Below are 15,520 nucleotides of genomic sequence, written 5' to 3'. Positions count from 1 at the left end.
GCCTGGGCTGGGGGGCTGCAGGGCCACTGGCAGGAGCATGGGGCCGTCCTTTTGGGTTATTTGTTGAGTGATGGGCAACTACACGTTCAGGCCCTGCCCCACGGCCCCCCTCACCCCTGGGACCTCACATGTGGAAAGATTGTTGGTGTCGGCCTGGGGTATTAATAAAGCTGTGTTGGGGGGGATCTCTGGTTTATGTCTCTGTGTTCACTTATCACATTTATGGAGTCACTGGCCCTTCTTTCTACCTCTGTCCAGCCCCCCCATAGAAGCTCTCTTCTCTTGTGGACTGCCTTCAGTCCTTCCTGCCACACTTGGAATGACAAAGACAGCCACACAGCCTCAAATCTCACCCAACTGCCCACCAGGGAGTGGGAAGCAGGAGATGGGGGTGGGGAGACATTGAGGCCTTGGCAGGCCTTGGTCTGAAGTTGTGACCTTGTTTCTACCATTGATCTTTTGACACAAAGGAAGAGGAAGGATTAATAGTTAATCCCCACCAGGAGTTCAATGAAGAGAAACTCAAGGCACTTACCCTTCTGTTACTTCATATTAAAAAGGGAAGGGAATTAGTATTTATTGTGCTCTTCCATGGACCATGCCCTGGACCATCTGCTTTTACCTGGACTACCTTATTTTGTGCTTACCTTGTGAGACAGGGACTTTTGAACCTGTTTTTCAGAGGAGGACACTTTAGCTTAAATTATTTGGGTCCTTTGCCTGAAATTCCACAGCCAGCCAATGATCGCGGGAGGATTGAAATCGGGTTCTTCCATACATGATAATGCTGGGCATCGCCAGGTGCTGAATAAGTTTTTGCTTTGTCTCCTTTCTGCTTACCTGCTCACCCAAGCAGGTGTAAGGAAGAGCTGGTGTCCAGCCCCCAGCCCCAAGCTCCCCGGAGGGGCCGCAGCCCCACAGTTGTCATAGGTACCCACCTCATAGAATAGTAGTCATGTGCACACAGAGCTGTGTTGACAAGGTTCTTTCAAACACCTTATGGCCTCAGGGAGCTGAGTGCCCTGATACCTGAAGATGTTGCTGACTCCTCCCCAACCTTCAGCCTACTGAGCAGGTGAAGCAGCCATACCAGGTGATAAGCCTCAGAGGGGCAAAGTCCCCCTCCCCATGACGTGTATGGGTGCAGAGCCCCCATTCCTGTGGGAGAGAGCTGGGCATCTGGATGGTGGCCGGGGGTGTTTGTTGGTGGGGGTGGGGTGGGGTAGGGGAGTGTCCTGTGACAGGCAGCAAAGCAGAGCCTGTAGCTGAGATGGTGCTGCCTTCTGGATGGGGACAGGGGATCGAACAACCTATAACCCCTCCTCCTGAAAGGACTTTAGTCTTTGGTGCTGTCAGAGGTACCGAGATAAGCGCTCAGCCAGGCAAGCTTGCAGGAAGGGAGAAAACACTGATCAGCCGCCACTGCCCAGTCAAGACTCACATCATGGAGCCAAGGGCGGCCCAAGTGCGGAGGAGAGAAAGGCTAGGAAGACAGCAGAAGGACCGGCCGTCCAGAGAAGGAGAACCCTGTTCTGGGGGAGCAGGACGCCCAGGTGGCATCGGAGGTGGGGATGCGCTGGCGAGAGGGGGCTCCTGCTATCCACCTTCAATCCTTCCTGCTGTCCTGGGAGGCCAGTAAAGGCAGACCGCAGCCTCTGCCTCCTAACTCCCCAGTTGGGGAAGTAAGGAGAAACCGGCTATTCAGTGCCTTGCCTTGTCTTTCTGACTCTTTTTCACCCCAGTCGATGGTTAGAGTAGCTTCTTGTTCCCTGGGTACCCTGTTTCCAGTAATGTCATCAGGCTCCCTGCTTGCCAGTGGTCTGCTCACCCCTTGCAAAAATGCCCTCCTTCTGACTACCCCCACCCCTCTCACCCTCCCTACCCTGGCCATGATACTAGATATTGACTGGTTGTGGGTGGGGGAGGCTGTTGAGCACACAGAAAGCAAACTTGCTGGACAGAGAAAGCCTCTGGGTCTGCACTAGACAGCCGAACCCTAACTACTTTTCCTAGGAAATGTGGAGATGCACAGAGGCCCAGATTTGGTGCAATGGACCCAGCATATGCAGGTGAGGGATGTCGGAGGTCGAATGGACAGGTCCGGGAGTAGAGGGAGGAAAGGGTGAGGACTTGTTTACTGATAAAGACAATTTGTTCTTGGGTTAAACCTCTCAGATCGGGGTAGAGCTAAGGGTTAAGACGGAGGAGTTTGAAGCACAGGCCATCAGGGGAGGGGCCCAAAGTCAGCCAGTAAACAGTCTTCTGTTAGCGGGACTGGAGGTCAGGAGAGGAAAGGCTGGGGTCAGGGAGAAAAGAGTAGGATCAGAGAGGACGAGGTGGTTGGGGGTCAGATCCAGAGACTGAAAGCGTCTTTCCCGGATCCTCACAGCTGCCCTGGGAAACCAGAGGGAGTTAAATTGAGGGTAGGGGGGACCTCTGGGCAGGAGCCATGCTTATTCTTCTGTCCATCCTGGGCCCTTAGCGGTGTGCCTGGCACGGAGGTAGGCTCGGGAAGTGTTTGGTGAATGGGAGGAAGGCTGACTGGATGGAGGGACCGTGCACTCCGCCCTGCTTTGTCCTGCAGGCTGTCAAGACACAGTTGCTGGAGCAAGCGCAGGGCCAGCTGATGGAGCTGCTGGATCAGGCCATGTGGGAGGCCGTTCAAGCTTACCCACCGCAAGGCAGACCAGTGCCCTCCGTCCCTCCAGACTCCTTGCACAAGTAAGAGTCTCAGGAGCTGGGGGCTGAGGAGCGGCTGTGTAGCCTCCTCCATCATAAGGACTATGAGCTACAGATGGTATCTCCCGTGCCCTTTTCCAGCATGGGTGTAACTTTGACTTCAGTCTTCCCTCTTCTTCCCTTATCGCCTCTGTCTTCCTGACATTGACTACTGGGCTTTGCTCTCCATTGGCCATGACATTTTCACCTCTTCCTGCCTGCTGGCCCTAACCCTGACTTTCCCCTACTACTGCCCTTGGCTCCCAAGTAGTGACCTCCTGCAAAGCCCTACGCTCTGCTTATAGCCTTCTTCCTTTGGTTCCTAACCCAGAACAACTGTCTCAATTCAGGACCCGGGAGCCGTCCCTGGGGAAACGAAAAGTTTTCATCATCCGCAAGTCCCTGCTTGAGTAAGTCAGGGGTGAGGACAGGGGATGGGAAAAAAAAGAAAGCACTTTGTCTGGGGGTCCAGGACACCTCATTTGTCATCCTCAGGCTCTAGGTGGTTTGGGAGAGGACGTGGAGATGGTTTCTAAGGTTCTGTTTCTCTATTTGCCCTGGGCATAATCACGGAAGAAAGGCCACCAGGATGAGAGTTGAGTGGGCTGGAAAGGGCTTTGGACAGAAGTGCCAGCTGCAGCACAGCCTGTCGCTTCAAGTTCCCAGTCACTAGGCCCCCTCCCCGCTGTGTACAGTGCCTGCGCTGGTCTGCACCGCCTCAAGGACTCTCCCACTGACATTCGGGGCCCTGTCCTTCCAGTGAGCTGATGGAGGTGCCACACTTCCGCACCATCTACCATATGTTTGTCGCCGGCCTGTGTGTCTTCATCATCAGCACCCTGGCCATCGACCTCATTGATGAGGGCAGGTAGGCACCCCTCCCTCTCATAGGCCCACAGACCAGATCAGACCACCTGGGCTCCTGGAACTCCACCCGCCACTGGGGCCCCATACAGCAGGTCCATTCTATTATTAGACACACATCAACATTGCTTCCAACCACCTTCCTACCCCCAAAGCCCTCTTAGATTTCCCTGCACAGCCTTGGATGGCCTTTGGCCTGTTTACCCAGGATCAGTCCCCTGGGGACACTAGGCCCCCATTCACCTCCTCTGGAACCCTTGTCCTGAGGCAGACATGCATGTATATGCACTCGTAAGTGTGGTTCCCACCTCACTGCTCTCACGCACTCCATTCCAAGACAGTGCTGTTCAGCTCAAGCAACCTCCAGTGAGTCCCCTAAGTACCAGCCCCGGGGTCCAGAGGACAGGCCATGCCCGTCTGTGAGGCATTCCCAGTCTTGTGGGGAAGACAGATGTATGCACACAAGAGCCCAGGTTTCCCTACAAAACCCCTTCCCTCTCTGGGATGAGCCTCAGGGGACTGTGGACCCTTGGGGGTTTGGATTTGCATGATCCCGCCTCACCCTCCAGATCGCTTGCTGCTGCTGCTGCTAAGTCGCTTCAGTCGCTTCCGACTCTGTGCAACCCCAGAGACGGCAGCCCAACAGGCTCCGCCGTCCCTGGGATTCTCCAGGCAAGAACACTGGAGTGGGTTGCCATTTCCTTCTCCAATGCATGAAAGGGAAAAGTGAAAGTGAAGACGCTCAGTCATGTCTGACTCTTTGCTAGATAGCTTAGGAAGCAGTAAAAGGAAAAGGACCAAAGATTTGCAGGTTCAGCAACAGCACTTCCTTTTGATAAAATTGTTGTCAGTCCTTAAAATTAAGGATCAAATCTCAGTAAATTTTCAAATATATGCAGAGCGACTCCTCCACCATCCCCTCTATCCCAGACTGCTCCCCAGAGGTAACATATTTAACAGTTGTAAGAGTTTCTCTCCAGGGCATTTTCCACGCCTCCACTTCCAGATGTAAGAACCAAGGGGATGTATTGGGGGGGGGGGGGGCGGTGCTTACATTACTAAGATACTTACAGTACCTTTTGTTTCCTTTACATTCCCTAAAGACCCACCTTAGAGATCTTTCCATGTTGCTCCATTGATTTTAATGGCTGCAAAGTCTGAAACTGCCAGCTTTTGATCTTTTAGTTCTTTACTAATGGACCTATAAATCGCTTCTAATTTGCCATTACAAGCCGTGCGCTCTTTTTTGGCCACACTGTGTGGCCTACTGGATCTTAGTTCCCCAAACCAGGGATTGAAGCTGAGCCGCCGTAGTGAAAGCGCAGAGTTCTGACCACTGGATCTCCAGGGATTTCCCAAACTATATACATAATACATATGTTGTATAATTTTATACCTATATATAATATTGATAATTTTATTCATTTACTTTAGGCCGTGCTGGGTCTTCTTTGCTGCCTCCAGCTGTGGAGGGCAGGGGCTACTCTGGTTGTGGTGCAAGGGCTTCTCATTGTGGTGGCTTTTCTTGCTGCAGAGCATGGGCTCAGGGGCCTGAGAGCTTCAGTAGTTGCGGCAGGTGGGCTCAGGAGTTTATCTTCCAAGAGCTCTGACTGCAGAGGAAGGGAACAGGGATGGGCCTCACGCTTGTCTACTTTGTCGCTTTCCCCACTCCCAGGCTGATGATGGAGTTTGATCTACTGACCTTCAGCTTCGGACAGCTGCCCTTGGCTCTGGTGACATGGGTCCCCATGTTCCTGTCCACTCTGCTGGTGCCCTACCAGGCCCTGCGGCTGTGGGAGAGGCCCCAGTCTGGAGGGGCCTGGACCCTGGGGGTGGGCCTGGGCTGCTTGCTGCTGGCTGCCCACACCGTGGTGCTCGGCATCCTCCCGGTCCACGTGGCAGTGGAGTATCAGCTCCCGCCAGCCTCCCGCTGTGTCCTAGTCTTTGAGCAGGTAGGTGATGGGCGGGACCAAAGGTGGGGTGGAGCCCCTGGGAGAGAGGGCTTTGCATACTGTATTGATGGGGGTGGAGCTAATTATCAGGGGCAGAGTCCTTTGTGAGCCAACCAGCAGTCTCCAAAGAAATGTAAACAAATGGACACTGCTATGCAAATATAATCATATAATCGCAGGGAGTTGGCTGGCTAGAGGCTCTGCCCTTTCTGGTAATCCTTTACCCTAGATTCATCACAGCAGCCGTCTGTGTTAGGCTATAAGAGTGTCCAACAAAAAGATAAAAGTGTGGCTTTGACTATACAAAGTTCACAGTCTGCCTGCCCTTCTCCCTGTGTAAACGTGAGCACAGAGAGGTTAAGTGATCTGTGCAAAGTCCCACAGCATCTTAACCTCTTTCCTATTCCACCTCAGGTCAGGCTCCTGATGAAAAGCTACTCCTTCCTGAGAGAGACAGTACCTGGGACACTTAGGGCCAGAGGAGGTGAGGCCTTCAGCAGGCGCTGCTGTGAACTCAGTCCTCTTGGTTGGTTGAATGAAGCCAGCAGGTGCAAGAGCCTCGTAAAAGCTCCAACTTTCTAAGCCCATCTTGCCCACAGGGCACACCTCCAGCCGGCGACTGGGCTCTCTGGGCCTTAGCCAATCGGCGTTCTCTTAGGTCCCACTTCTGAGAAGGCTGCTCTACTGCCCAGGACTTCTGGCTCATCCTTATTTAGACCCAGGGTATGAGAGCCTTATATGAGAAAGTCAAACCAGAAAGAGAGAGAATCGGATGGTGGGACCTGTGGTTGCCAAACGAAGCTCTGGCCCCCATCGATCTTGTGCCAGAAAAGGGGGGAGGTACCTGGAACAGAAGCAAAAGGGGGCTGTTAAAAAGCAGGTTAACTCCTGCCCAGCTTCACCTTCTCCCCCCACCTTCGGATCCCATATCCAGGTGCTGACCCACACCACACTTCTATGCTCTCCAGTTCTATTCACCAGTTCCGCTGCCCTTCCCTGGCACCCCACCCACCTGTGTCCTCTCTCCCTTCCCTCTTCACTGACAGCCCCCTCTTACTCCTCCTCAGGTGAGGGGATCCGGGCCCCCAGTTTCTCCAGCTACCTCTATTTCCTCTTCTGCCCCACACTCATCTATAGGGAAACTTACCCCAGGTAAGAGCCTGCACCCCCTTCCCCACATGCCCAGGCCCACCGGGAACCCAACCCTTCTACTCTCCTCTCCCTGAGGTGTTTAATCTCAATCCAGACACTGGCCACTTTCTCAGGAAGCACCTCACAATAAAGATGGGAATAAGGGACAGATTCCTTACCCCTTCTTCTTGCCCCAGGGCATAGTGATGCCAGGGTGACTGACTGTCCTGGTTTGCCCAGGACTGCCCCAGTTTTAGCACTGAAATTCCTATGTCCTGGGAAACCCCTCTGTCTGGAGCAAACTTAGTGGACGCTTAAGCTAAAATTCCACTTGTCATCTTTGTTAAGGAAGATCCAAAGTGTTCTAGATCCCCACCTCCCCAGGTAATCCTCCCCGGCCTGAGCAATTGAGGGAGCTGTGGATAGTGGGCCCCGGATGCTATGCCTGCAGGGGAGGAACAAGACAAAACGATGGGAAACACACCGTCTCCATTCCATTGCTGCAACAGGACACCCAACGTCAGGTGGAGTTATGTGGCCAAGAACTTTGCCCAGGTCAGCAGACAGAGTCGAAGCGTGGACTACCTGTGACTCATGGTGGCTGAGGAGGCATTTCTGGGCATGAAGTAGGGGAGGCCCGGGAAGAGGTCAAAGGGTTGTGCAAAGAGAAGGGAAGCAGATGCTGGGCCAGAGTCCAATTCCAGAGGAAGAGGGCAGTTGCCAGTGACTCCTCTCAAAGTTATGTGTCCTCTGCCCCTCTCCAGGCCCTGGGCTGCGTGCTCTACGCCTGTTTCATCCTGGGCCGCCTCTGTGTTCCTGTCTTTGCCAACATGAGCCAGGAGCCTTTCAGCACCCGTGCCCTGGTGCTCTCCATCATGCATGCCACCTTGCCAGGTATCCCCACTGGAGGCAGAGCTGCGGAAGGCTGCACCCTGGAGGAGGCTTAGCAGGGAGCTCCCCTCTCCTCTCACTCTTAGTTTCAACACCTTCTCCCTCTGATATCTGCCCGCTCCTATGGTTGCTCATTGTCAGAGTCTCACTGCAGATTTGGGCTTCCCCGGTGGCTGCCTGCCAGTGCAGCAGACACAGGTTCGATCCCTGGGTCGAAAAGATGCCCTGGAGAAGGACATAGCAACCTACTCCAGTATTCTTGCCTGGAGAACTCCATGGATAGAGGAGCCTGGCGGGCTACAGTCCATGTTGTCGCAAAGAGTTGAACACAACTTAGTGGCTAAAAGCAGTGGCACTTCAAATTGCTGTCCTCTCCCCAACCTCTCCCAACAGGCAGAGGGTTTAACATTCATCTTGATGTTCCAACATCAGGCATGGGCTTCATAAGCAAATGGATTGAATGAATGAATGCATAAATTAGTGAATGGTTAATAAGTGATTGGTAGGTTGCTGGGTGAGGGCTTCCTGGGAGGACCCTAGAGGTTCGTAGGGGACCAGGGAGACCAGTCTGACTTGCAGCCCCTTGTCTTCACTTTCCAGGCATTTTTATGCTGCTGCTCATCTTCTTTGCCTTCCTTCACTGTTGGCTCAACGCCTTCGCAGAGATGCTACGATTTGGAGACAGAATGTTCTATCGGGTGGGGCCTGGACCTGGGCTACTTGGGAGCTGGATGCAAGGAGAGCTAGGGAAGGATGTAGGGGAGGATGGTGGCTATGTTGGTTCTCACCTTGTTACCAAACCAGGTGCATTTGCCCAATTCTCACTAAGTCAAACACTGAGATACCGAGATTTACAGCAGAGAAACGGTTTCTTCAACAAGGCAGCCAAGTAAGGAGAAGTGAGAACAAGCTCAGATTTGCTTCCCCAAAGGCCAAGGGCTTGAGATATTTACAGGATAAAGAATCAAGGAGATCCTAGGCTTGGGAAAAGTGATTGGAGGTAGAGAAGAGGTGAGGTAATCAGTGTTCTGCACAGGCGTATCTGAGTTACATGCTTCTTCATGGGATGCATGTTAAAGAATGGAGGCACTTGGCAAGATCGGAGAGTGGAGTTTTTGGCTCTCTGATGTCAAAAAATCATTCATCCAACAGCTTTACAGGCCCAGTTTTAGGATCGGTAGTCCTAGCCAGTCTTAGCCCACTTGAACTAGACACGAGCCAACTTCAAGTTGCTGGAAAATGTATGCCTCCTGTTGCCATCTGTACAGGGATGGTTAAGGAGTCAAATTTTTTTAAAAAAAGGCTTTGTCAGTGAAGGCAGGTTACAGCAGAAGAATTTTTAACAAACTGTTCCTTACCTGCTATCCTGTAAGACAAGCTCAAGAATTTCTGTTAGTCACCAGTTTCTGTTAATCCCAAGGGGCACAATTCCATCTCAGCTGTGCTGGCAGTCTCCCACAGTGAGAAATGTGCTCCTCTGGGTATGCTTATAATGTCACCCGTCCACCTCCTGACCAGCCAGGGCTCATTGCTTTTGTGGGGATGGTACTTTGGAATCTTCTTCTCCTGAGAGTAGAGAGGGAGGGCAGGGGCCCCAGGGCCTGAGGAGGGAGTTAGGCGGATGCTTGCTGTCTCTCTCCTGCCAGGAGCCAGCCCTTGCAGAGAGCAAGGAGTGGGGAGCAGGGAGGGGCAGCTGGGAACTGGGCAGAGCCGGGGCCCTGACGCTCACCTCCTCCCCCGCCCTGACCCCATCCCACCCCGCCCCCAGGACTGGTGGAACTCAACATCCTTCTCCAACTACTACCGCACATGGAATGTGGTGGTCCATGACTGGCTGTACAGCTACGTGTATCAAGATGGGCTTTGGGTACGGGCTCAGCTCCCACGATTAATAGAACCTCTCTGGGACAGCCTCTCTTTCCCTTTCTCTGCACATTCCATTTTTTCTAGACCTAAGGGCCCCTTTGGCTTTCACCTTCCTCATTCTACCTAACCCAGTGGGCAGAAAGAAAGTCCTTCTTATGATCTGACTTCCTTCCTTCCTTGTCCTCAACTATATCCTCCACAGGGCATGTCTCCCCTCCTTAGCCTTCTAAGGAACATGCATATAGCAATTTTCAGTTACCAAGAATTTTCCCACACTATATAATCTGCACTGGAAGCCTGAGAAGTAAGTATTATCATATCCCCCTTTTGAAAGTGGCCTCTAAGGCCCAATAGACTAATATAATGCTTTTAAGCAAGACATGTCAGCCTTTCTGATCCCAAAGCCCATATTCTTTCCACCGTACTAGATATCCTCTGGCTTCCTTAAAGAGGGGGTTCTTTGCAGGGGGTGCTTAGGGAGACTCACTCTACCCCCCTCCCCCGAACCCTGCCAGCTCCTTGGTGGCCGGGCCCGAGGCGCGGCCATGCTGGGCGTGTTCCTGGTCTCAGCAGTGGTCCATGAGTACATCTTCTGCTTCGTCCTGGGATTCTTCTACCCCGTCATGCTGTTGCTCTTCCTTGTCTTTGGAGGTGAGCTTGGCCTCTATATGCCCCTGTAGAGACATCCCGAGGGAAGAGTCCTGGAGATTCCAGACTGATGGGAGAGGCCACATAGCCAAGACAGAAGGGGGGTGTGCATGCCTCCTGGGGGAAGGCATAGTGCTGTCTGTGAGCATTGGGAGGGCAGGGGACTTGGAAGCTCGGAAGGGGGCCGCATCGGGAGGCAGCACAGGGGTATCCTGGAGGGGGGTACAGTGGGAAAACACTTCTGGCAGGGCACACATAGAGGGAGGCAAAGGGGAGAAAACTGGTGTGGGCTGGCAGGCTCAGCAAGGGAGCCAGGATAGTGAAGTGCAAACTGAGGAACCCTGAGGAATGCCTGAGACCTCCGTGGGTGCCTGGAGTTGGGCTCAAGATCTTCCTCAGCCTTCCTGTTCCAACTCTCCCCTGTGCCCTGAGATAAGAAGGCAGCCAGGAAGATAAATTACAGGTGTCTGGAGCTGAGGTGACCACCCCTCCTCCTGCATCAGGGCCACTGAACTTCACGATGCACGACCGGCGCACGGGCCCAGCGTGGAACGTGCTCATGTGGACCTTGCTCTTCCTGGGCCAGGGCATCCAAGTCAGCCTGTACTGCCAGGAGTGGTATGCACGGCGCCACTGCCCCCTGCCCCAGGTAAGCGGCCATGACACCCCCCTCCCCGCCCACTCAGCTCCTCACCCAGGAGGACACGCCTCCTCTCCCCAACAGCCAGCCCCCTATTGGTGCCCTGTTCAACAGCCACGGTCAGGGGCCAGGGCCTGGGTTGGGGATGATGGGTTCCTGTGTCTTAGATGCACAGGGTAAGCCCTGGGAGGGATCTTATTCACAACTCACTTTTCTCTGGCACAGACAACCTTCTGGGGGCTGGTGACACCTCGATCTTGGTCCTGCCATACCTAAGTGCCAGGATACTGTCACTGCGCAGATGACACCACCAAGTTCTTCTCTGCCTGCAAAGTCTGGGACCAGGGCTCCTCTCTGCATTCTCAGACAGAGCTCTGAGTCAAGAGGGCCTGCCATGCCTGACCCCACCAAGGAACTCCAGGGACTGAGATCTGTGGACCTGTGACCATAGACTCAGAATGGTGATGACTCTTGAGCCCCCCTCCCTGTGGACTGGGCAGAGGGCCCCCTCTCACTCCATGGCTGTTCAGACTGGCAGAGACACGAAGGACCTTTCGGATTTGGTGAATGTGGCTTGACTTAAAGCAAGCTGGAGTATCAAGGTCTGAGAAGGATTCATTTCTTTGCACTCTTTCCAATACAATAATAAACTGTATGTATCACTTTTTATTCATTCATTCATTTGTTGAAGACCCACTTTTTTGGCCATGCCACACAGCATGTGGGTTCTTAGTTCCCCGACCAGGGATCCAACCCATCCTCCTTGTACTGGAAGCACAGAGTCTTAACCACTGGACCACCGAGGAAGTCCCTTGAAGACCCACTTTTAAAAACTTTCTACAATTGAAGTATAAGTTGATTTACAATATTGTGTTAATGTTTGCTGTACAACAAAGTGACTTCTTTTTACATATGTGTGTGTGTGTGTGTGTGTGTGTGTGTGCCTCAGACTCAAATTATATTCTTTTCCATTGGGGTTTATCCCAGGACTTTGAGTATAGTTCCCTGTGTTATATAGCAGTGACTTGTTGCTTATTCATTCTAAATATCATAGTTCACATCTCCTAATCCCAAACTCCCAGTCCATCCCTCCCCAACCCACTCACCTCCTTGGCAATCACAAGTCTGTTCTCTATGTGAAGACCCATCTTTTTTTAAAAAAACTTTTCTTTTATACTGGAGTATAGCCTATTGTGATAGTTTCAGGTGGACAACAAAGCAACTCAGCTATCCATGTACATGTATCCAACTCCCCTCCCATCTAAGGTTGCTGTATAGCATTGAGCAGAGTTCTCTGTAATAGGTTCTTGTTGGTTATCCATCTTAAATATAGCATTGTGTACATGGTGACCAAACCAGTCAATTCTAAAGGAAATCAACCCTGAATATGCATTGGATGGACTGATGCTAAAGCTGAAGCTCCAATACTTTGGTCACCTGATGTGAAGAGCCAACTCACTGGAAAAGACCCTGCTGCTGGGAAAAATTGAGGGCAGAAGAAAGAGGTAACAGAGGATGAGATGGTTGGATGGCATCATCAGCTCAATGGACATGAGTCTGAGCAAACTCCAGGAGACAGTGAAGGACAGGGAAGCCTGGAGCGCTGCAGTCCATGGGGTCAGAAAGAGTCACACACGACTTAGCAACTGAACAGCATGTTGACGACCCGCTTTTGACAGGCATGACTGAAGAGTGTGCCTGCACAGGCAGGACTTTTGTGATGGGAGGGGCCGAGGGGCTGAGTGACATCCTCCCTTATCTTTTCTATGCCACCCCAATCTGCCCAAAACTCAAGTCACTCCTCCTTCTCCCTCTACTCCTTCAGATCACATTTCCACAACCCTTTAATCCTGCTAATCCTGGCAATCTCCAGCACGCTTTCAGAGAGCACATTGGGGGCCTCCTTTCCTTCAGAGGACCCAGGAGAAGACCCTCCTATACAGACCTTAGCCAGATCTTTTAAGTTCATGAGCTTCAGCTTCCACACCTATAAAATGGACATTTAGGGAGTTCCTTGGTAGTCTAATGGTTAGGGTTTGATGCTTTCCCTGCTGTGATTTTCATTGCATTTGACTTTGCAATTGTAATTCAATTTCTTAACTTTCTATTGTGTTCCATTTATTTATTTGGTCTTTCTTTACACCAGCACCACACTTTCACGATTGCTGTAGCTTTATAATGTCTTGAAAACAGGTAGTGTAAGTCACTCAACCTTCTTCTTTCTCAGTCATTTTGCCTATTTGAAGTCCTTTGAATTTTCATTATAAACTTTAGAATCGGCTTGTAAGTTTCTTTTAAAAAAAAGAAAGAAAAGTCTGCTGGGATTTTGATTGGAATTACACATTATAGCTGAGACCAGTTTGGATAAAATTGACATCGTAACAAAATTAAGTCTTCCCATCCATTGATATACTATAGCTCTCCATTTATTGAGGTCTTCTCTAGTTTATGGCAGTAACATTTTGTAGCTTTTGGTGCACAGGATTTGCACATTTTGTCAGAATCTCCCCTAAGTATTTCATACGTTTTAATGATATTTTTAATTGCAACTTCTGATTGTTAATTGCTAGTATAGTGAAGTCAGCCCTCTTTTTTGGCTGCCCTGGGTCTTCACTGTTGAGCATGGGCTTTCTCTAGTTCCAGCGAGCAGGGGCTACTCTCCAATTGTGGCACACGCGCTTCTTGTTGTGGTGGCTTCTCTTGTGGAGCACAGGCTTTAGGGCGTGCAGGCTCAGTAGCTGTGGCACAGGGGCTTAGTTGCCCCTCAGGTGTGGGAATCTAAACTCCCCAACTAGAGGTCAAATCTGTGTCCCCTGTCTTGGCAGGTGGATTCTTAACCAGTGGACCACCAGGGAAGTCCCAATCAACTGATTTTTGTGTATTGTCCTTGTATCTTTAAACCTTGTTAAATGTACTAATTATTTCTAGGCGTTGCTTACTTTTGAAGATTCCAAAGGATTTTCAACAGAGATGGTCATGTCATCAGCAAATAAAGATAATTTTATTTCTTCCTTTCCAATGTTAATGCCATTTATTTCTTTTTCTTGCCTTATTGCACTACCTACACCCTCCAGTGTTGGAAAGAAGTAATGATAGTAGACATCTTTGCCTTGATCTCAGGGAGAAGCCCTCAGATTTTCACATTAATGTTAGCTGTAGGTTTTTCATGGATGCCCTTTATGAAGTTTAGAAAGTTCCTTTCTGTTTCTAGTTTGCTAAGAGTTTTTCTTTTTCCTTTTTTTCTTACCAGAAATGGATGTTTAGGAAATTCCTCGGCAGTCCAGTAGTTAGGATTCAGTGCTTTCACTACTGTGGGCTCAGGTTCACTCCCTGGTCAGGGAACCAGGATTCTGCAAGCCATGTGTCATGGCCAAAATATAAAATAAAAATAAATGGATGTTTAATTTTGTCAAATGCTTTTTCAGCATCTACTGAGATGATTACATTTTTTCCTTTTTAAAACTTTCAGTATGTAAATTACATTGAGTTAACATTCTGGAATAAATCCTACTTAGTGATGTTACATTTTAAAATGTGTCATTTGTTTCTATTTACTAAATTTTAAAAATAATTTTTGCATCTCTGTTCTCAGGGGCTCAATTCAGTTCAGTTCAGTCACTCAGTTGTGTTCGACTCTTTGCAACCCCATGAATCACAGCATGCCACGCCTCCCTGTCCATAACCAACTCCCGGAGTCCACCCAAACCCATGTCCATCCAGTCGGTGATACCATCCAGCCATCTCATCCTCTGTCATCCCCTTCTCCTCCTGCCTCCAATCCCTCCCAATATCAGGGTCTTTTCCAGTGAGTCAGCTCTTCACATGAGGTGGCCAAAGTATTGGAGTTTCAGCTTCAATATCAGTCCTTCCAATGAACACCCAGGACTCATCTCTTTTAGGATGGACTGGTTGGATCTCCTTGCAGTCCAAGGGACTCTCAAGAGTCTTCTCCAACACCACAGTTCAAAAGCATCAATTCTTTGGTGCTCAGCTTTCTTCACAGTCCAACTCTCACATCCATACATGACCACTGGAAAAACCATAGCCTTGACTAGACAGACCTTTGTTGGCAAAGTAATGTCTCTGCTTTTTAATAGGCTGTCTAGGTTGGTCATAACTTTCCTTCCAAGGAGTAAGCATCTTTTAATTTCATGGCTGCAAGAATTGATGCTTTTGAACTGTGGTGTTGGAGAAGACTCTTGAGAGTCCCTTGGACTGCAAGGAGATCCAACCAGTCCATTCTGAAGGAGATCAGCCCTGGGTGTTCGTTGGAAAGACTGATGCTAAAGCTGAAACTCCAATACTTTGGCCACCTCATGCGAAGAGTTGACTAATTGGAAAAGACCCTGATGCTGGGAGGGATTGGGGGCAGGAGGAGAAGGGGATGACAGAGGATGAGATGGCTGGATGGCATCACCGACTGGATGGACATGAGTTTGGGTGAACTCTGGGAGTTGGTGATGGACAGGGAGGCCTGGCGTGCTGTGATTCATGGGGTCACAGAGTCAGACACGACTGAGCGACTGAACTGAACTGAATCACCATCTGCAGTGATTTTGGAGCCCAGAAAAAAAAGTCAGCCATTGTTTCCACTGTTTCCCCATCTATTTCCCAAGAAGTGATGGGACCGGATGCCATGATCTTCGTTTTCTGAATGTTGAGCTTTAAGCCAACTTTTTCACTCTCCTTTTCATTTTCATCAAGAGGCTCTTTAGTTCTTCTTCACTTTCTGCCATAAGGGTGGTGTCATCTGCATATCTGAGGTTATTGATATTTCTCCCGGCAATCTTGATTCCAGCTTGTGCTTCTT

General features: G+C 50.5%; 1 protein-coding gene and 1 long non-coding RNA gene across 13 annotated transcripts; one reads left to right on the top strand and one right to left on the bottom strand.

Annotated features, from left to right (window-relative positions):
* Window positions 1-1,363: 1,363 nt before the first annotated feature.
* On the top strand, window positions 1,364-14,243 carry SOAT2 (sterol O-acyltransferase 2). 12 transcript variants are annotated; one of them, XM_042246682.2, is made up of 15 exons: window positions 1,364-1,553; window positions 2,014-2,069; window positions 2,585-2,721; window positions 3,069-3,128; window positions 3,479-3,586; window positions 5,258-5,534; window positions 5,949-6,018; window positions 6,602-6,686; window positions 7,175-7,220; window positions 7,430-7,559; window positions 8,157-8,254; window positions 9,325-9,423; window positions 9,938-10,073; window positions 10,574-10,719; window positions 10,936-14,243. In XM_042246682.2, exons 1-15 carry the CDS (start codon window positions 1,445-1,447, stop codon window positions 10,984-10,986), a joined length of 1,608 nt encoding a protein of 535 aa, XP_042102616.1. In that variant the 5' UTR covers window positions 1,364-1,444; the 3' UTR covers window positions 10,987-14,243. The 12 variants fall into 12 exon arrangements, 11 of the variants coding, with proteins under 11 accessions (XP_042102616.1, XP_042102615.1, XP_012029592.3 ...); XM_042246681.2 differs by having other exon boundaries at window positions 10,508-10,719; XM_012174202.5 differs by having other exon boundaries at window positions 1,364-1,565.
* On the bottom strand, window positions 4,984-5,528 carry LOC121819107 (uncharacterized). The gene is made up of 2 exons (XR_006059300.2): window positions 5,285-5,528; window positions 4,984-5,192 (listed from the first exon to the last, which is right to left on the bottom strand). It is a non-coding gene; the product is annotated as an uncharacterized LOC121819107 (long non-coding RNA).
* Window positions 14,244-15,520: the final 1,277 nt, after the last annotated feature.

Source organism: Ovis aries, chromosome 3 (genome assembly GCF_016772045.2).
Source record: "Ovis aries strain OAR_USU_Benz2616 breed Rambouillet chromosome 3, ARS-UI_Ramb_v3.0, whole genome shotgun sequence".
Taxonomy (NCBI): Eukaryota; Metazoa; Chordata; class Mammalia; order Artiodactyla; family Bovidae; genus Ovis; species Ovis aries.
This window is presented reverse-complemented; position numbering and strand designations above follow the sequence as displayed.